Below are 21,971 nucleotides of genomic sequence, written 5' to 3'. Positions count from 1 at the left end.
CTCCAGGGCTGAAAATGAGTCCTACTTCGGCCCTGCATGTTACATTTTTCCAAGGTTTAAAAAAACACATGCAAAAGATACTTTCTACAAATAATTATTTATTTCTGAAAGATGCGTAGTTGAGCGATAGGCTAAGTATTAAAGAGACTATCATTTATTATCATTTAAGCGTGATTTCTTCTGCTTTCCTAATAAAATATTTTGTGTGACTGGGTTGACCAGTCAGTCTGAGTGGATAGCTTTGCCACTGTTATGAAATAATTGTTTGAGAAGATTTTTTAAAAAACCCTTAAACCTAAAGATTACTAAAGATTCTTACCGCAACTGAGGTAAAAAATACTCCACACGCAGATAGATCTCGTCTGTCAATTCCTCCAGAAAACAGCATGAGGTGCACTTGCGAGTTTCTTTATTTCGGACAGAAGTCATTTGAATTATTTTATTGCGAAATTGGGACAAATAATGGATAGTATCGCTTTGTGACACGCAAAATGAGGATTTTAAATTTATGCAGTATTTTAATTTTAATAAAAACCAGGGGACCCCCCTAATTTATATTTTTGTGCTTTAATGGGGGTCCCTTAAGGCTTATAGGAGGTCCGGGACCCCCCCAGACCCCCTTCAATTCGAACACTGGCGTCAATATTTGACGACACTTGACCATGCGTCAATATATTGACGCGGAGGGTATACCTTTCGCGTCATTTTTTTGACGGGGACTTCAATACTATTACGTCCGTTGCATTCTCTTTCCTATTTTCTTACCATTTTCGCGTCGGTTTAGGGTTAGATTACGCAAAATTAAACAGTGTACGCGAAATTAAACAGTTGTCACCTGGCGTTGGGGTTAGAGTTAGGTACGCGAAATTAAACAGTTGTCACCTGGCGTTGGGGTTAGAGTTAGGTTTGGGTAGGGATGTCATTATGCAAATCTAACCCTAAACCGACGCGAAAATGGTAATAAAATAGGAAAGAGAATGCAACGGACGTAATAGTATTGAAGTCCCCAGTTCGTCAAAAAATGACGCGAAAGGTATACCCTCCGCGTCAACATATTGACGCATGGTCAAGTGTCATCAAACGCCATAGATTGTGTACCTTCACTGTGACATTTATTTGTTGCAACTTAAAGAAGTAAGTGTTGGTGCTGCCTTAAAATTTTGATGTAATAGCCTATAATTTATAAATATTAGTTGACTCAACTTTTCTGTATTAACTAATATTTTTAAGTTGAATGAACTCAGCCTAAACTGAAACAACACATTTTTTACAGTGTTTGTGTCGATCATTCAGCTAGCACAACATTGAAAATATGCTGTTTTTAAATAGTTTCCAGGTGAAAACGTTGTTGTGCATTGTTGTTGTGAAAATAGACAATATATTGAATGCTTACACAGCCTTGTTTTAATTCATAAGATGTTAAATATTGCGTCTACACCTGTAGGTGTCAGTGTAAGTCCAATACAAAGGTCTATCGGATTACATAACATAAAACATTACTTACTGAACACTATAGGGCTTATCCTATTCCCAGGCTAAAATGCATGTTTGAACTGTCTTAATTTAAAAACATCTTACCCTGACATATCTTAACATATAGGCTATCAGTGCCATTGTTTGGTAACACTTTACTTGAAGGGGTGTTCATAAGACTGACATGACACCTTCATAATCATAACATTACACTTGACATGTCATGACATGAATCATGAACATGAAGGAGATTTTATGCACATTTATGACAACTGTCATTAAGTGTCATTTTTTCAATGATGTAATTTTTAATGCAAATATGACTTTGTTTGATATATCTTTGTTATGACAACTTGACAATAACCAATACATCATAACAACTTGAAAAATCTTCTTTATGTTCATGACACATGTCACGTCATGATTATAAAGGTGTTATGTCTTGAACACCCCTTCAAGTAAAGTGTTACCAATTGTTTTGTCTTAGGATGCACACCAGTAATGTTTTTTGTAAGCTATAATTGTTAAAACTGCTTATTCTTGGATTACTCAAAAACCTGTCTGGGAAATTGCCCCTACATGTTTTCCATTAATCTTTCAGTTTGAAAGAAAAAGACACACATTGTCAGACTTCATGCAGTTATTATTGATATCACCACAAATATTTGAAGCATATAGCACAGCACGGTTAAACTAGCTAACATTTTTTGTACAAAGAGTATAAATTGAATTATGCTTTTAAAAACAAAAGAAAACAATAAGCTGCACAATCAGAATTTAGTATAGAATATTTTTCTATGCTTCATTTATTATAAAAGTTCACTAAACTATCATTCTTTAAATAAAAAAGGTTTTCCTGTACCCACAAATGGCTACAGACGGCTACCTAAATTGTAATCCTACAGCAATTGTATCTGAAAAATAAAGCAATCGTTAAAAATAAAATAAAATAAAAACACAATCACTTTAATTATCAACGTGTTTTTAAGATGGGTGATCAGATTATCGATCACACCCCACTAAAATTCAATAAAAAGCAAATTATTTGAATATCTTATCAGAACCACAAAAACCTTTGAATACTTTAATAATTTCACAACACATCCTGGCTGATCTGCTACAATGACAGTCACTTCTTTGCTGCTCTCCCTCCTCAATTTCAACAGATTCTTGTGACCATGTTGAACTTTGAAACTCAATGCCACACGGTGGAGCCAGTGGCACAATCAGGGCTCATAGAGAACCGGGAGAATTTAAAGGTTCTCCTCTGCACTTCTTCAACCCTTGTAAAAGATCAACATGTTTTATGTCCACGAGTTTATCCCAGAGGGAGCAGGTGAGTCCATGGCTGGGCAGCACCGGTTACAGGATGGCACAGAAGAACTTTTTCTCTCTGAATGGATTCTCAGATGCAGGCACAGGAGACAGCAGTGGATCTTCTTTAGCATGAGCTTCACAATATGATGTCAGATCTGCTGCTGCTTTTGAGACCTGATGTGGAAGCGTGCAAACACATACAGTCACATACACAGTCATAAAACAACAACATACACAAAAATATGCATTTTATGCTACTTTAACTTAAAAAATTAAGTTAAAAAAACTTGATTTTATAAATTATGTCAACTTCACAAACCAAAACCTAAAGCAGTAGGTTGAATTAAAGGCGGGGTGCACGAGTCGGGCGGAGCACCAAAACACACCTGTAGCCAATCAGCATTAAGGGCGTGTCTACATCGTTGCCTGAGTTGCATATGTGTGGGGTGGGTCTATCAAAAGAAGGTCCAGATTCTATTGGGGTAGGGGCGTGTTTCTTTAGATGATTTCAAATGTCAACATTGGCTTTCAGAGATTGTGCACCCCACCTTTAACTTAAATTAACAGTGTCATGTATTTGCAATGGAGTATTTAGTTATTAGTTATGTTTATACCTTTATTCTGTCTATATTGGCCTCCATTTTGAGCTGCTCCACCAGTTTGCGAGCCTGGGCAATGCTAGCGGTGTTGTTGGTGGCCATGAGGCTGCAGATTTAGACTTTATTTGCTCTGAAACACAAAGGTAAATAGCAGTTCCAGCGTTATGGATGTGACATTTGCAGGCAAAACTTGAAATATAAATTCACAGAGCATTTATTACCAACCATCTGTTTATATTTTCCTAAATTATAGAGCCCAGACATCAGAAAAAAATCTGTATATTTATGAGTTTTCTCATTTAAATGAGGGATATTACATGTGACAATGCACATTTATGAGGAAGAAACAACATTATGGATGTGCCTTTTCCTGTTATTGACATGACCATTTTGAAATTTACAGAAAATAATTGAATTTTTGTTTTTTAATTTTACAAAGAGTTTGCATGGTTATTTAAACATTGACATCTGAAAGTTCAGTATGGTTAAAAACTTTGGATAAAACTTTACTTTTTATAATAAGGTTGACATTTGCATGGAATTGCCCATATGACTTTCGATAAATTCAGCAAAAAGCTTAAATTTCTTATACAATGCTGAAGATTAAATCTTAATATTAAATGTAAGATGTCCTTTGTAATATAGTGTAACTTTCTTTCATTATATGTGGCTCTGCCATATGGGTATTGATAACACACTGTGACACACCTGTCCTGACTGTGAGCTCAAAGGTCTTTGGTGTATTGCAGTTTTTAATCTCAGTCGGCCCTCCTGCAGCGGGGTTAAACATAAAAGCATGCTGCTGAGAATAAACAGCAGGGGATGCTAGACTATCAGCTGTCACAGTGACCTCATTCTAAACTAACCCAGTCTAGGTTATGAGCCCAATCCAGCCCAACAGACCCTATAGGATGCTGAAAGAGCGAAGAGACCCCAAATCCTTAAACAAGAGGAATAATAATGGTGTGGTGTTTTACATTTTGCACTTTTCTGTTACTAGTAAACAATACAAACCTTTACATTGTTATAGTGATTTAATATTCTGGTTGAATTGAGAGGATACTTTAACTTGTCATCAAGGCCTTTTATAAACCAATAATGATTACAAATGTAGTCAGTATCTTGACTAAACATTTATGGATTATGTCCGAAGCCTTATTATATTATCTCCAATGATATTTCCTGACATTATTACATTAGGATTTTACAATGTGACATGGTATAAACAAGTGAATAGAAAGCTCTTGTTAATGTATTCACCAAAATGTCTGTATGACACATTTATCTATAAAAAATATTCATGTAATCCAGACTGCATTTAACCAGTACAGTACAATTTTCTTCTTAGAACGGCAACATCCTTAGGCCCTATTAATCTGACTGTTTTATTAAACCCAGTGACCATCCCAGGCATCTTTGCAATGGACCACAGTTGCTAGGCAACTGAGATACAGATTGGTATGACAGCAATGAAATGTTCAACTCTTAAAATCAAGGATGGGGCAGCTTTAAACTAGGGACCCCATTCGTATGAAAAGTTCAGAGGATGTCTGCTTCAGTAAATAAGTCCTAAAGAGACTTAACAGCAGACAGGACAGTCTATGATGTATAATATGAGTCATTATTGCAACACTATATTTCTTATGGAGCTCAAAACGATAGGGGTTCAGAGAGCTAGATGAGGAGGACATTCCTTGTATAGGACAAAATAAACGTGCCAGTAAATTGAAGGGTGGGTAACAACTGACATACAAAATGCATGAGGAACGTGATGTGCTAGAGGCTCAGAGATATGCCAGAGACATCTCCAGTTAACCCTTTAACTTTAGCCTTCACATTGGCTATATGCACTGTGCAGTGGTCTCAATCCAACCATAACTTTGTAGCTGAAGAGTAAATGCAGGGAACATCAGTTACCTTGGTGTGTTTTTGTGTGTGGTGGGCTTGCATTGATCACGACTATGCAGTCAGCCGATGTCATTTTGTTAAATATTTGTGACTTCTTAAACATTCACTTGAGTTTGAACAAAATGTCCTTCAATATCAGCACAGGGGTGTTACTATCATAATAACATTTAGACATGTGTATCATTTAAAGCCAATGTGAAGAAACTGAGTCTACTGAAAGGCATAACATCACATTGGTATACAGGAACTAGGCTGATTATAATTGTGCTTCCTCCTCTTTTTAAGTTACACAGTAGTTTCTATGCCACTGAAGAGTTGTGTATATGATTGAGGAGAAACAGGGGTACTCTCGTTTCATCTGTAGCCCCAGAGAGAGGGCCATATGTGTGCCATTTACCCAACTCTGCCACGTTTCTACTAAAGGGTAGCAGGGAAGCGGCAGTGCAATGGCAGGGGGCGTTTGAACAGACTGTTTCAATGTAACACAACAAGAATAATCAAAATGTATAATTTCCCCTGGGGGAAGAGCTTACCTCCGGAGAAAAAGTGTGTAATGGCCTTAGCCTTACAGTATAAAGAATGTTATAAAAGTTTTAAGATGAAAAATGTGTGAAAATGTATATTGATATTGATCAACCCATTAATGGCTCAAACACCCACATTATCAGTGCAGGTTTCTGATAGGCTAAAAGCTGTGAGCATGTCTGATTAAACTATTACTCATTTGTGCTTACTAATGCATTACATTTTGGCACTAGTAATGAGTCAAGGGAAAAGTCCAGCATACAGCAGCATCTGAATGTGTGTGTTTGTTTCTGGCTATAGTGCAGTCATGATTTGCGTCATTTGCATTTATTTTTATTTTAGAGCATTTGATTGGACAAATATCTGTACAGTGCAGGATGAGTCATCAAAATGTTTTGGTCTGTTCATTTCCATTTTACATGGGTACATGCCAAAAGTGACACTGAGTACACTAGCACACAAAAGAAGCCATGCAACTCAAATTTTGATTGCAAGGATTCTTTAAAGGCACAATATGTAATCTGCTCAAGGTTGCAAAACAACAACACTGTCTTAGATTGATGATGCTGTGGAGGAGCATAAAATGATGGGAGTTCACCTCTGCTGCAGATCACAAATCAGGCGTATGACATCAAAGGTTTGAATGAGTAATTTGAAAGCAGTACTGACTGTTGTGTCATTCTCTTGACACTTGAATGTCATACGCCAGTTAATCTGCACAGCTCAACATGCAGAAGTAGAACACTGTAAACAAAAGTTGGTTGAACATAATAAAGTACACCCTAAAAATGGCTGGGTTATTTTTGACCCATAATGGGTAAATATTGGACAGAACACACCACTGGGTTAAAATTGACCCTGTGTTGTTTTAACCCAACTGCTGGGTTATTATACCCTATTGCATAACAACAACACAACATTGGGTAATATTTAACCCAGCATGTGTTCTGTCTAATATTTACCCATTTTGGGTCAAAAATAACCCAGACATTTTTAGACTGTAAGTTACCTAGTTACCATAAAGAGCACATATTACATAAAAAACATACATATTTTCTGTATGGTGTAATACAATGTGTTTGTGCGGTACCATACCATACATTATTGTTGCTACTTTATGCCCTGCCTCCCTAAAACGCATTGATTTTGTACAAAGCTCTTTATTCTGAAAAGCGCAGTGATTATGTTGTTATTAAAGGTGACATATAATGATTAAACGGGGTATTTATCCTGTTCTGTGATGTGACATGTAGACAAAAAAAAATTTGTTTAGGTCTGTAATGCCTTAGAAGCTTCCTAAAAACCTCTCTCAGATAGCTCTATTAGGGTGGGGGATTTTAAACAAGTGGTTTTGCACCTATTTGGCTCCCCCTACTGGCTTAACTTGCAATCTCATTTCTGATTGGCTGACTTTGCTGCCACTCAAAAAATGTAGCCAATTATTTTAAAGTGGAGGGGCAGTTAGATGCCTGTGATGTCATAAGCATCAGTTTTTCAGATTGGGCTGTTTTCTGGCTGACATTTCTAAAAGAGGAATTTCTATGAGACTGAGATGTTTAGCATGTTTAGCACTTTTTGTATGTTTGTGAATGCAGGTAGACTACCATTATTCAACAAAGACAAGGTAAAAATGGTTTTTCATTCTCTGTCCCCTTTAATTGTGTAACCTCTTAAATATGCGTAAGTTTCTTCAAAAAATACAAAATGTTGAGCAAAAAGCTGAGATAATTAAATATTTGTAAATGACTTTTGTTAAGAGATCAGATTCAGATTGATGATCAAAACATTAAAGCCCCCTTAACCTAAAAAAATGCCTTTTTAAATGTGTTTCTAGGCGAAAATGAGTCACCAGTGTGTGTAGAAACATCCTGTTTTTATACAAATCTATCTATTCTTCTTTGTGAAATCTAATTTTAACCGCAACAGTCACGCAAAACAGGCTGTTTGGGATCCCTTATCAATGTGATGTCACATTGATTACGCCCCAACCATAACCTCTCACAGACTTATGAGTTCAACCTTCTGCCAGAGACACATGTTTTGATGTAGTCCAAAGCATGTGTAAGCGCTCTACCCCCTGCTTTGCGTACGGGGAGGGCAACAGAAGCTTTCTTTGCATGTAAAGAAACAAATGGCCATGTTCAACATCATATCATGAAAGATCTGTGGTGTATTTTGAGCTGAAACTTTACAGACACATTCTGGGGATACAAGAGACAATTTTTTATTGCTGAAAACACCTAGGTTTAACTGAGTTTTTACTGTTTTTAAATTAGTTGTTGCTTCAGTGTTTTATAAAGTAAGTAAGAGCGCCGTATAAACTCATCAGGGAAGCGTCGTTGGGAGGGAAGCATTTTCTCTTAATTGACGAGATAACTTGGCATGTCTATGGCAGAGAAAGAGTTAAATATGAGTTAAATATGAAAACATAGGCTACTTACAGGCTGTGAGTCAGAAGTGGGCAGAATTATAATAATGATAATGAACTGTTGCCTACAATCCGTGTGTTTGTTGTAATCCAAGAAAATCTATTTAAGTTGGAGAGGATAACTCGCATCATCGTTTACTTTGGGATTCGTACCTTTGCATATAACATACTAACACACTTACACACTAAAGTATGTGTAAAACCGTGAAACGGATAGTACAGTAAGTGCTCTTTAAATTTTGAGTTAATCCAACTTAAAAATGTTAGTTAACTATAACTCTTTTTAGTTGACTAATATTTTTAAGTTGAATTAACTAAAAAAAAATAGGCAACCAGGAAACTTATTTTTTCAAGCTGAACCAGCAAATCTTTTTTTTTTTTTGTGTAGTAGTTTTAGGGGTGGTTTCCTGGACAGGGATTAGCTTAAGCCAGAACTAGGCCTTAGTTTAATCGGGTAATATAACTAGTTTTAACAAACATGTCTTACTAAAAACATAACTTGTGTGAATTTTAAAGCAAAACAAAGGGCACTGATGTATTAAAAGATATGTCAGTGCAAGTTGTTTTCAGTTTGGACAGCTCTTACATTTATTTTAGTCAAGGATTAGTCTAATTCCTGTCCGGGAAACTGCCACATAGTGTCTTGCATGTTACTCTGCTGTTGTTTTATTAAGCCAGCCTGTTTGCTTACATTATAACGTAAAGTTTATAAAACTTTATTTCATTACTTCATTGTACGACTTGTACAACACGATTTGTGAGTCCTGTTGGATTCTCTGGATTCGAATACAATGGAAATGTGGGATAATTGAAAAAAAAACATTGTGCTATTTTATTATATTTTAATGCAAAAATCTTACATAATGTTTCTTTAATCTTTTCAATGTAATTCTTACCTTTTTTTTGACTCTTTATGTCTTCTGTCTGTTTTGTTGGTCTGTTCAAAAATGAGTTAAACTCCAGAGTCTTGAGCCTGTGTTTAGAAAAAAAGTCATCCAGTTAGAGTCCATATGTTCTATATCCCAGTTGCAGCTCTAACCTTTTGAAATATATATTTGTGTACCTGGTAATTATCATTTTGTGGTGACCAATTGTCCTCACAAAGATAGGAATACCAGTAAATTTGTGACCTCGTGGGGACATTTTGAGGTCCCCATGAGGAAACAAGCTTATAAATCAAACAGAATGATGTTTATTGAAAATCTAAGTATCAGAAAGTTTTCTGTGATGGTTGGGGTTAGGGACTGGGGTAGGTTAGGGGAACAGATTATACAGTTTGTACAGTATAAAATGCATTACGTCTATGGAATGTACCCAGGGCCTGAAGTTAACTTTTTTGACCACCAGCCACTGTGGCAGGTGGATTTAGAAATTCACCTGCCACAGAGACTTTTTACCAGCCAGTTTTTTTTTTTTGCCTGAATAGTGAATGATAACACTGTCTTTATTGTATGAATTAAATATATATATATTTTTAAAGCTACAAAAGTGAATTTCTCTTTGTCTTAGGTTGTTTGATTAACATTAATGACACAGACTTAAGTAGGTTAATTGAGGTTACTGTCTCTTTAAGACCAGCACAGACTGGTTTTTGACTCTCTATACATACACTTAAGACATAAAGAAATGTTTTATTAGAAAAAGAATACTATTGAAATCATTTTGTTTATATGTGCCCTGTCAAGAACAGAAAGATTTTATGTACGCTTGCTTTTAGGAATGCGTCTCTCGATGTGCCCTATTGAGTGGCCTAAAACCTGCGCACGCATACAGAGACGGAGGGGGCACAAACTGCGCACATAAACGCCGAACATACGTTGTTTTTCATTACTCTATTCGCAAAATGTATGTTAATGTACTACAGTATAAGGTATAGTAGCGCAACTCTCTCTAAAGTTTACACATCAAGAGTTCTGATCCGTCACAGCAGCACTACACATCTGTGCAACTGTGATTGTACTGTAGTCTATGTCAGCATTGCATTCTCATCCCATCTCACCAAGAGTTTACTTACTCGCACATCCAAACGTAGTCAGAGAAGTGCCTCATCTTCTTTCCAATCGCATGAACGTTGCGAAACAGCAGTCGCATCCTCTCAATGAATTCAATTTGCACCGGTGATATGCGCAGGTTGATAAGAAATGAGCGGGTGCCGGTTACGAGTCATTCAAAAATATTTTAATGATATTCGGGCCGCGGTCAGTCGTTCGAGTTTAAAAACTATTTTGAACAATTGCGGGCGCGTTGAAAATGTCGGTCGGGAGTGGGTTGTTCATACAATAACCCGCGCATCACTGATTCGCATTGGCTACCCGCCAATGTGGCTGGTAGATTGACAGTGTTACCCGCCAATTGCAAAATCCACCCGCATTTGGCGCGTGGTCGGGTGTTAATTTCATGTCCTGGTACCCACAAAACATGGAAACCAGAATGTGTGTGTGTGTGTGTGTGTGTGTGTGCGTGCGTGCGTGCGTGCGTGCGTGCTTGCATGCGTGCGTGTTTGTGCGTGTGTGTGTGTGGTGGCAGGGGTTTAGAATGTCACACCTTTCCCACACTGTTTGCAGTTAGAGAAATTCCAGACCTGGCTAACGTTTATCTTATGTCCCTATACAAAAGTCCAGCCTGCGTTATCAAAACAAAAGCAACAAAAGTTCTGGCACAAGTGTGATGTTAACACATTCTTCTGAGTAATATCAAATCAAACCTTTATTTGTAGCTACACCCTATACAGTAAGTGAGTGCAAAGCATGAGTGTCCACCAACATTGTAATCATATTTCGACAGACATTATAAAGAATGTGAAGATATACAGTGTATTTCCTACGCAGTATGCCCAAAGTACAATATCTGCACGATACATTATGTTCACAAGAGTGGCACTTTCAGACTTTCTTCAGTATTTCTGTCCAATACCTTGGAATATAAATTATGGAATACAGAGAACCTTTTCTCTGCCTTCGTATAATTGCGGCCCACCTTCGTTCCCTATCTTCTGTCTATCTCTGTCAATGTGATAAATGGGCCAATTACTGTGCTAGAACCGCTCTGCAGAAGCAGGGAATTCCACTATCGTGAATCACTTCCACACACAATGTTCCAGCAACATTTAATCTCGCCATATCTCAGTGTAGACCAGAACATATAAACCACATTAGGGTCCACCACATGAAACTGAAACATTCTGCTTCTGTAAATCTCTATGAAGAAAACGTCTCTGGTTAGTCACCATAACATCAGTTCCCTAAGAGAGAGAAGTAACATATTGTGTTACTAGCTGATGATATAGGGAAATAAATTTTAACTTTAAAGTATACTTAAGCATTATTAAATAACTATATGCTACTGCACTATATAGGGGCTGCGCTGTTGTATGCTACATGAACGGGGCTTGGCTTGTCACATAAAGTGCGCTCGAACGTTGTTGGCCAGTGCATCTGCTGCTGTTTTTAATAAGCCTTCTTATTCAGTATGAATTAGTTTCCATTTAGTGATGCTAGAGTTGTACACTTTGTTTCAGTGGTTCAAGAAGTGATTTTTTTGAAGGTAACACAAACTTGCTTCCTGTTGACAAAACAACATAGATGTCCACCACAGGACAAAGCCACAAACTTACTGGCAGCTGGTGTAAACACATGAGAATGCATACTTTTTTCCTAATTAATTCCTGTTGTAATACAGTCAAGCAAATAGTATGAAACAATTGTGATACTGGATCTTTCTTATGCTAATGGGGAAGTGTGTAATTCTTCTGCCACAAGCAACACCCGAAATGTTTTTTGAGAAATGGTGTTTAAAACAGACCTCGATTTGGAGTCATTTATCTTTGGTAGTTCTTTTTGAAGCCACACTTCGCCTTTAATGGAGGTGGCTTCTGTGTATAGCATTAAAGACATTGAAGGGGAAACAATACTCAAATTTGCTGAGCTCACTTTAACTCTCTGTGAAAACCATAAATGCATTTATGCAAACAAATTACCATCTTACAGAATGTACATATAACAGTGTTATACTTCTAAAAAGGAATAGCACTAATATTAACTTGACACAAAATGATGTAATATTTCTAAAGCTTTCACTTTGTATGTTTGTTTATGTCACCAGGCCTCAACAAACACGAGCTGGTTTAATAATTTATCCATCCAGATGTCCCAGATAGTACAAAGAGAGTAAGAATGCTTTTCTGGTTACAATACACCAAATCTGTACACTCCAAACCATTTTTTACTGTCCGACACATAGAAGTAACAGTCAACAAATCCAGCACCTTTTATATATATATATATATATATATATATATATAAATATTTGCAATAGCCTACCTATTATATAATACTCGCAAACATCTGCTTTTTCCTCTGAATTATATTAGCGCGTATAAAACTTTATGTATCTAAATAGTATTGGATAGAAATAAGGGATGCAAATAATATGCGGTCTGAGCATGAAGAAGTGTGGTTTTTAATGAAACAGGAGCATGTTTGCATATACTGCACGGTGGGTTAAAATGACTTCCTGCATATTCTGCCACTTAGCCAAGAGCAACACCCAAGGTTTCAGAGAGTTAACAATATTCCAAACATCCGGGCCTGTATTCTCTACTTCCTCCAGAGTCATACACTGAGATCTATCACGCACACACAGGTTTTTTTTACTGTACTAGTAAGAACATCTCATAGACTTCCATTGTTTTGTTTTTTTAAATGAGGCTTTTGATATTTTCAGTTCCCTTAATCTAACCCTCACAAAACATGTTGACAATGTATTCAGCTTTTGTTAGCAAACACCACATTAATGTTTTTTTTTTAAAGTTGTCCCTCGCAAATAGCCAAACCAGCACACATACACACACTTCTTACTTAGTATGTCTTTATTGAATGCAAGCCTGTGCTGTGTCACTTTGATAAATAATAACTTTGTGTTTTAGGATTGATTGAAGATATTAACCATAATTTTTTCATTTTGAGAATAGAACAAATATTTATTTAATACAAGAATCATTAGGATATCCCTCAAGGTGTCAAAAAAGTTTTGTCTGGGGAGAACATTTACCAAACTATAACTAGCAACCACTATATGCTCCTAATATATCTAAATTTATCTAACTTGCAAACCACCCATATATAAGCTAATTATAATTAGTGCAGACTAACCCTGCTATATAAAAAAATATATTTCCTTGCAACAAACGTATATACCCTTTTTTACCTTTGCCCATGTCCGCATGCCACGCACACTGGCACCCATTTATAAAAAACTTAACATGGTGGTAATGTTTAAGAACAGCTGTAGAGTAAAATAAGGATGAGAAAAGATGTCTGGTGTAAGTATTGGTCCGAGTGGCTGAGTCGAAGTCTACAAACAGAGCATGAAGTCATTTTCTCCTTCATGGGAAGACGCTCTCTTTCTGTCTCTTTGTCTCTCTCTGTCTCTTACTCTCTCTCACTCTTTTTCTTGTGATAGAGGGTAAAAGGATTGAAGAGTGAAAAACATAAATGGAAGAAATGTAGTTTTGCCCCTAACAAAGATCTTTGTCTTTCACAGCTGTTTTTACTTATACACACACACCGCACGCACATGCACACATACACCAGCCAGACCACCAGATCCACCCACTCTGAACAGTGTACTGTATAATGTGTGCTATGGCTGCTTTTATATTGTTCATATATTCAAGAGCTTCACCACCACCCACCCCCTCTATTCTTTCTCTTGCAAAAAAAACTGTAGCCAAAAATAGTAATTTTACTCCTCTAGAAATTGCACATTAACACACAGATAATATTATAAACACACTGAAAAAAAAATGATTCATTCAATTTACTCAATATTTTAAGGTAAGTGTTTACAATAAATTTATTTTTTAAATTAAATTATTTCTTATTTTACTTTACTAATCTTTTTTGTTTAAATGTAGCTTAAAGGTGCAGTGTGTAATTTTTAGAAGGATCTCTTGACAGAAATGCAAAATAAGATACTAAACTATATTATCAGGGGTGTATAAAGACCTTTTTATAATGTACTGTTATGTTTTTATTACCTTAGAATGAGACGTTTTTATATACATACACAGAGGGTCTCCTTATGTGGAAGTCGCCATTTTGTGCCGCCATGTTTCTACAGAAGCCCTTAACGGACAAACCTTTTTTAATAAGTTGTCTCCGTCAATTACATGTTTTTCAAGGGGCGGGTACCATAGCTTCTCTATGCGTTTCAAAACGAGGGATGAGCAGTGGACTGAGCCTTTGGTTGCAATTTGCAACCTCACCACTGGATGCCGCTAAAATTTACACACTGCACCTTTAAATAAATTGATTGCAACCACTTACCTTAAAAAAATGGAGTAAATTGAATGAATCATTTTTTCAGTGTACAGTTATCCCATACAGTGTGTACTTTATGATATACTTGTGATGGGCTTTTAGCTATTTTCTTTAAGAAAATTAAGTTTTACAGCGAAAGTTTGCTTGTTACACTGAGTTAGAAACTGATAAAAATGATTAAAGTACTGATTAAAATGATAAATGTAAAAAAAAATGTGTTAAACTTACTGACGCCTTTTTCTTGTATCCTGGCCTTAATTAAAGTGCACCTATTTCATTGCTAAAAACAATATTATTTTGTGTATTTGGTATAATACAATGTGTTTGCGTGGTTTATGGTTAAAACACATTATTTTCCACATACCTGTACTGTACATCAGGGGTGTCCAGACTTTTTTGTGTGATCTACTTTTAAAATGATAAAGCCGACAAGATCTACCTGCTAAAAAAAACTCTCTTCCTGAAACACACAAATTTGAAAGCTCTGTGTCCCTGATTGGCCAGCTAATCTGTACATTGTTATTGGCCTGAATACCTCTGACGTCAGCCAGAAATGTGACGCTCCTTACCATGTTTGAAAGATTCACTCACCATGCAATGCTAACAGGAGTTAACTTACAGGCTGTGAGTTCAAGCAGGAGGAATTATGATAATGTCAGACTTGTCTACATCACCAATCCTAGGAAGTAAACTGTTGCCTACAATCTGTGTGTTTGTTGTAGTACTTTGGGGTTTGTACCTTTTGCATATCGTTAACATGTACTAATACACACCTACACACCAAAGGAAATGTAAAAACGTCAATCGGACAATAGGTGCTCTTTAAAACAACTGCTTTTATAGTCTAAAACAGGTTTAGGCAACATCGGTCCTGGAATGCCAATGTCCTGCAGATGTTAGCTCCTACCCTGATAAAACCATAACTTGAACCCTGATAAATCCTTCTCATGTGACTCTTCAGACCAGGGGTCTCCAACCTTTTTGGGAGCAAAGGCTACCACAAAACATCTGGAGGGCTACTTTTTGATACAGTCTTCTCAACTTTTTTGTTTTACTTGTTGATTTTATTTTACCTGTTAATATGTTTTAGTATTGTTTAAAATGTTAACATACGTAAACCAAGCCAAGATAATATAAAAATATGTATTAAATAAATATTAAAATTGAGACTATGAATAGAATGTGCTTTGGCCACGTTGGAGACCCCTGCTTTAGACCTTTCATTAGCTTGTTCAGGTGTGCTTAATTAGAGCTGAAGCTAAACTCTGCAGGACATCGGCCGACGTTGGCTGCCTACCCCTGGCCTAAATGCTTTGTTTAGCTTTCCTGTGTCACGGGAATGCAGGGTGCGAAAATAGTGAAAACACTTATGGACTTTGAACAAGCTAAGTAAATTGGATTTGAGGCGGCAGCAGTGTGGAAGTCAAGGCTGTAGCTAAAACAGAGTTTAATGTATTAGGCCGGCCAGGGCATTCCTCAAGTGGAATGGATATCACTGACTACGTAAGTCAACAGGCATATGTGCGGATTTAAGACGGTAAAAGTGAGTAGCTCCAATATCAATGGTCTTAAAAAAGTGGGTGGGTCTTGTCCTACCCACATGTTATGGTTCTGACCATGTATAAGGGCCTTTTTAAGGGTACCGCCCCAGTGACATCTTGGCACCATTTTTTTATTATTTACTGTCAGTGTTACACAACAGCAAATTACATTTCAAGAACTAGTTTTCCTTTCCTTTTTCCGTATTTGTAAGTGCAGCAACAATGTTTTTTTTTTTTTTTTTTGCCGTATTGCTTACCATTTGTAAAACCATTAGTACAAAACCAATGGGTAAACTATGGTTACTGTAGTAAGCCCTGGTTAATATTTTGTAACCATATAGTATATTTAGCAGTTTCACTTAACCTAGCAGAGCTTGGCATGCCAAACTGTTCAAAAGGGTAGCTTCTGCAAGAATGAACACTGGTCTACAGTCATCAAAATACTCTGGGGACTCCTGGGGGATTCCTCTTAAATATTCAACCCCCTCTCGGCCGTCTCTCCATCACTTCTCTCCTTCTTTTTCTCCAGCATCTTCTCTGTCCCCTCCCCCATGCTCTCCTCCACTTTCATCCCCCATCTCCATCAGCATTACCCTCAACACATCCTCTCTACTTCTTGGGCACATATATACATACACCTAAACATAAAATCCATGTCTGCACTATTCTACATTATAAACCATTGCATTGCATAAACAATTATACCTAATTTTCCCCAGTAAGATAAAGTAGAAATTCATAAGCAAATATATTCCACCCTATAGCAAAATAACCTTTATTTAGACTGACACAAATGCAACGGTGCTGAACAAGCCATGCGTCCATGCAAGACTGGTCAGATAGAACAAACACACCCATCTACATATTATTGTGAAAACACCACACGCATATTATAATAATCTAGAGCAGGTGTACTCTAGGAAAACACAACACACGCATACACCAACACACACACACACTACAGAAGTCCTTTTGGTTTTATTTCATAAACAGATTTTTTTTTTGTAAACAGCTATAACAGACTTGCCTGCCCTACTGAAAAATCTTCACCTCTTTTCCTTTACATCTCCCTGTCACACAAACCTCAGTCTGGTGTTTTTGACTAATGGAAAGATTTTCTTACTTACCTCTTCTGTGTAGTTATCTTCAATGGCCAAGAGCAGTAGGTAATTGTAGCACACATACACTCCCTGTGCTGACACTCTGGCACCCCCACACACACACAAACACACACTCGCTGCCTGCTACACTACCCCAGCTGACAGCTTCACTTTGGCTCCGCCCATCCACTAGTAGATTCGCTCAGGAAGCCAGCTGAAACCCACTTCCCCTCTTTCCCAGACACTCACAAACACATTGTTTAATTGAAGAATGCACGCTTATTTACCTGCTGCTACTCCAGTCAGACCATAGCAATCCCAGCAGGCACTGTTAGTCTTTGGATGTGAATCTATTGGACGTCCTGTGTCGTTTATGTGCGTGCAGTGGGTAATTTCTGCTTTCCAGTCTGTTTACTTTGGTGCGTGCGTGTGCCGTTTGTGCAGCTCTTCGCAGAGGTTCTTGCACAGAGTCGACAAGGAACACAGATAAATATTCACATCGGACCCTCCCCCAAAGCATGTGTGCGTGTGTGTGTTTGTGTATAAAAGAAAGAGAGAAACCATCCCTTTCAGACACACAAACACACAAAAGATTAATCTTCAGCATCACAATATTAGAAACAGAAGATTAAAAGAGGAATTCCAACTGGCAACCCTACAAGCCCAACAAACACAAACGTACAATAGGGCGCTGTTAACCTAAAAAATAATGATGTTTACTAAACAAGCATCTATTACAAGACACAGCTGGTGAAAAGTCCATCATTCATCCGTTCTGTTGGTTGGTGAACAGCATGTGGTGGTCCACTAGCTGCGCTAACACAAACCAGCCCTTGGATAGAAGGATGTATAGCAAGTGTAGCACTGTTTTTGTTCGGTCAAACTGATTTAGAGTATATAATGGAATTAATATATCAGTGATCTGATTAGAGAGATTAATTATGTGTACAAATGAAATCATCTCACACGCATAACCCTTGTGATCGCTCACTAAAACATAATTACATTAATGCGCACATCCGTTAACATCACCACAAAGGCTGTGATCACTGTAATAACAAATGAATATTTAGAGTTTGTGATGGGTGGCAGAGAAAGAAAGTGAATATGTGTATGGGTGCATGTGCACATTTTCAATACTAATTTGAGGCCATCTGCTGTCTTCAATAGCTGCTGGCCTGTACCACTGCCCTGTGGGATTACCATGAGGTTGTCAGTGCAGGCACTATCACGCTGATTTCTACATAAGTTGTTTAATCATTTATACTATAAAATACTATAATATTTTGTTTGTCTTTTTACCAGATCAGTTGTTCAAACTTTCCTATTGGTCAAATAGAGCCAAAACATTAGTTAAACAAATAGCATGCCTCACTTGGTTCAGAATCCAGTTTTTATCTACAATACAATCGTACGTACTCTTAAAGGCGGGGTGCATGATTTTTGAAAAACACTTTGGAAAAGGGAGTCGTGCCGACTACCAAAACACACATGTAGCCAGTCAGCAGTAAGGGGCGTGTCTTCTAACCGACATCGTTGCCTGGGTTGCGTATGTGTGGGGCGGGTCTATCAAAAGAAGGTCCAGATTCTATTGGGGTAGGGGTGTGCTTGTTTAGGTGATTTGAATTGTCAACATTGGCTTTCAGAGATCATGCACCCCGCCTTTAAAAGGATAGTTCACTAAAAAAATAAAACTCAAATCTGTATTACTGTATTAGGTGCCAAAGAATGCATTGAAATAATATGGTAAATTGTTCTCTGATATCTACATAGAAGGTATGTAGCTTTATTAAGTGCGAAAAATATCCAGAAACAGTTTTACATGTCCATTTACAACCCTAGGATTTGCTTTTAGATGAAATAGTCTATTTTTGCCCTATTTGAAAGGATCATGAATAATAATGTTGAGCAATGCTCTGATTGGCTGTTTCTTGAAGCAGCTCTTTTGAGTAGCTCTGTGTGTGTGTAACAGACTTTATGTTTGGGCCTGTATCAGACAAAGATACAGAATTTGGGGAATAATCAGTTGTTTGGAGATTGTTAATGGACGTTTTTGAGTGGTAAGTTTGTGTTTTATATAGTATCGACCTGCAAAACGTAACTGTACTGTCAATAGTAGATATTTAGCCTAAACGTTAGCATATAGCATAAATTAGCATAAAGCGCTAACGTGTTTTTTTCATTGTAACAACATTGTAATTAATGTAATGTGTAAATTAATGTTATTAAAGTCACAGTCTGTGGTGTTTTGATATTGGCCTGTTTTCCAATGGTCTTTTGCGTGCAAGAGGTTTACATAAAAATTAGGAAACAAACGCATTTGAGGCTCATGATATGTCATGAGCATGTACAGAGCTTGCATGTACAGGTAAATATTTTTTTTATTCAGTGGCACCTTTAAATGTTGCATAAACACAAGGCGCAACACAGATATTGGATATAACAAAAAAAGCACTGTTGTTACTATAAATGGGGGAAATGCAGCACTTAATATGGCCCCTCTGATGACCAAAGTCCCGCCTTCCAGTTAAAAGAACCAATCATCTATCGATAAACACTCACAATCCTCTGGGGGAGGAAGTTGCTTGAGGCGCTAGCCAACCTGTCTGCATGCGCAGTAGCCCTCTTTTGTAGCACAATTTGAGCTTAAGAAACAAAAGTAAAGGTAGAGTTGATGCCAAGTTTAATTGTTGATCAGAAATATTTTGTTTAAGCGTGATTTTAGCACGCAATTTTAGCAATGTCTGTCTTTCCCCATTCGAGCAGATAGCTGCATGACTAAAATAACTGCCCGGAGACGTTGCAAACATGGCCGGCCGCCTAGTGGCGTGACCCCCACATAAAGACTTTGGAAGCAATAACTAATAGAATGCCCAAGCTGCTCTTTTCCAAACAGTCTCAATATATTTTCATTGCATATGATTGAACTTTAAGCTAAATATCTCATTTTTTCAATGTCCTAATTCTTTTTCGGCTAATTATCCTCACAGCACGTGGCACAAAGATATAATTGGGGAATCAGAACAAGAACAGTGTTTTAGTTTGGAAAACTTATTGTAAAAATGATGATACTGTTTATATTTGATGTCATTATAATGTAACTGAGTTATGTTTATTGATGAAGTCATGTCCTTAGTTGTCTCCCTGCCCTCTGACAGTTAATAACACAAAAACAAGAATGATGAGATGGTAAGGAGAGATAAAGGGAAATATGGCATGGCGAGAATGAGAAAAGAGAGTAGGGAAGAGAAGAGTGTGACGAAGAGGCTGATGAAATGGATTTCCCCTCTAGTTGCCATGGCAACAGCAGTAGTGGATGAATGATTTTCAGTACAGTTGGGTAGCTGCGAGGAATAAAGACGGAATAAGCAGAAAGATGAAGACAAGGCGGACTGCGCAGCAAGAGGTGGCATTTTTGAAAATGTTAATTGTAAGTGGGATCAGCAGTTATTAGGGTTAAAGATGCTGAGCAGTTAAAGCAACCCACAAACACTGCTTACGCAAACAAAACCCTTAAGATGATGCTGGTCACAAATACTGTATGTGACATCTTGAACACTCAGAAACACACTCCTAATAATAAAACGTAAAAATGTTTGTGTGAGAGAATAGGATTAAAGATTAGTTCTGTATTCTTGCATTCAAGTCATTTTTTTTTTCATTTAGAAAATGAGTAATAAACTTTATATAGGTTTGAAATATAGTTGAAGAAATATTTTTTCATCAGTAACTAACCCTTATGGCGTTTAAACCCTATATTATGTCTTCAAGTAAAAAAATGCTGGAAATAATTGTTGACTAATGGAAAAGGTTTCCTTAAAATCCAATGGCGCCTTCTTGTGGCTATCAGGTGCAACTGGGCATCAAAAGGATTTCTGTAGCACATGAAAAGGATTTCATTTGAGAAATTTCCATGTAAATTGTAAACTCTGATCAACGTGTTAAAGGGGACATATCATGAAAATCTGACTTTTTTCATGCTTAAGGGCTATATAGGGGTCCCCATTGCTTCTATCAAATTAGAAAATGAGATAAAGAACAAACCAGTAACTTAGTTTTGGTAAACCATTCTCTTCAAGCATGTAAAAAATAGGTCATTGAAATTGGTCTTCCCTTGTAATGTCACCCTTACAAAAATTAACCATGGTTTTTGTGTTTAAAAGTGAAGTAACCATGTTTTTTTTTTTTGTAAATGCAGAAGAAGATAATACAGCCCCTTAATCTGCAAAACCACAAGACTGCCATTTGGTGCAGAGATTATCTAATTTGCATTTAAAAGGACACACCCAAAAATGGCTTTGCTCACACCTACAAAGTGTCAATTTTAACATGCTATAATAAATTATCTACATGCTATTTTGAGCTAAACCTTCACATACGTACTCTGGAGACACTTAAGATTTATTTGACATCTTAAAAAAGTCTTGTGAAATGTCCCATTTAAACTCAAATTATTGTTCTTGTTTTGAATCAACTAAAACAATTACTTCACAAAATTTAGAAGCACTGGAAACACTGCACACTGAGGACATCTGCTGGCCACAACCGTGTAAATTCAGTCAATAAAATTCAGCCGATACAGTTACACAATCTGTGCATAAAGTAAAATGATTGTCAATGTTACTGGCATAGGTGCATGCATTTACTTGCTCGAACTTACCTGGACATGGCGCAGCATGACAATGTCTCGTTTCACTGCCTCAGACTAATATATCTTTAAGACAAATAAAACAAATGAGAAATTCTCGATTTCCCAAGAG

General features: G+C 37.0%; 1 protein-coding gene across 5 annotated transcripts; it reads right to left on the bottom strand.

Annotated features, from left to right (window-relative positions):
* Positions 1-1,381: 1,381 nt before the first annotated feature.
* Positions 1,382-21,923, bottom strand: gng2 (guanine nucleotide binding protein (G protein), gamma 2). 5 transcript variants are annotated; one of them, XM_065297025.2, is made up of 4 exons: positions 21,872-21,923; positions 9,147-9,223; positions 3,405-3,519; positions 1,382-2,964 (listed from the first exon to the last, which is right to left on the bottom strand). In XM_065297025.2, the coding sequence occupies exons 3-4, from the start codon at positions 3,489-3,491 to the stop codon at positions 2,836-2,838; spliced, it is 216 nt and encodes a 71-aa protein (XP_065153097.1). In that variant the 5' UTR covers positions 3,492-3,519; positions 9,147-9,223; positions 21,872-21,923; the 3' UTR covers positions 1,382-2,835. The 5 variants fall into 5 exon arrangements, with proteins under 5 accessions (XP_065153097.1, XP_065153096.1, XP_065153095.1 ...); XM_065297024.2 differs by lacking the exon at positions 21,872-21,923 and adding an exon at positions 17,499-17,679; XM_065297023.2 differs by lacking the exon at positions 21,872-21,923 and adding an exon at positions 17,239-17,380.
* Positions 21,924-21,971: the final 48 nt, after the last annotated feature.

This window comes from Paramisgurnus dabryanus, chromosome 20 (genome assembly GCF_030506205.2).
Source record: "Paramisgurnus dabryanus chromosome 20, PD_genome_1.1, whole genome shotgun sequence".
Lineage (NCBI taxonomy): Eukaryota > Metazoa > Chordata > Actinopteri > Cypriniformes > Cobitidae > Paramisgurnus > Paramisgurnus dabryanus.
The sequence above is the reverse complement of the archived record's forward strand: the minus strand, read 5'-3'. Positions and strand labels throughout refer to the sequence as shown.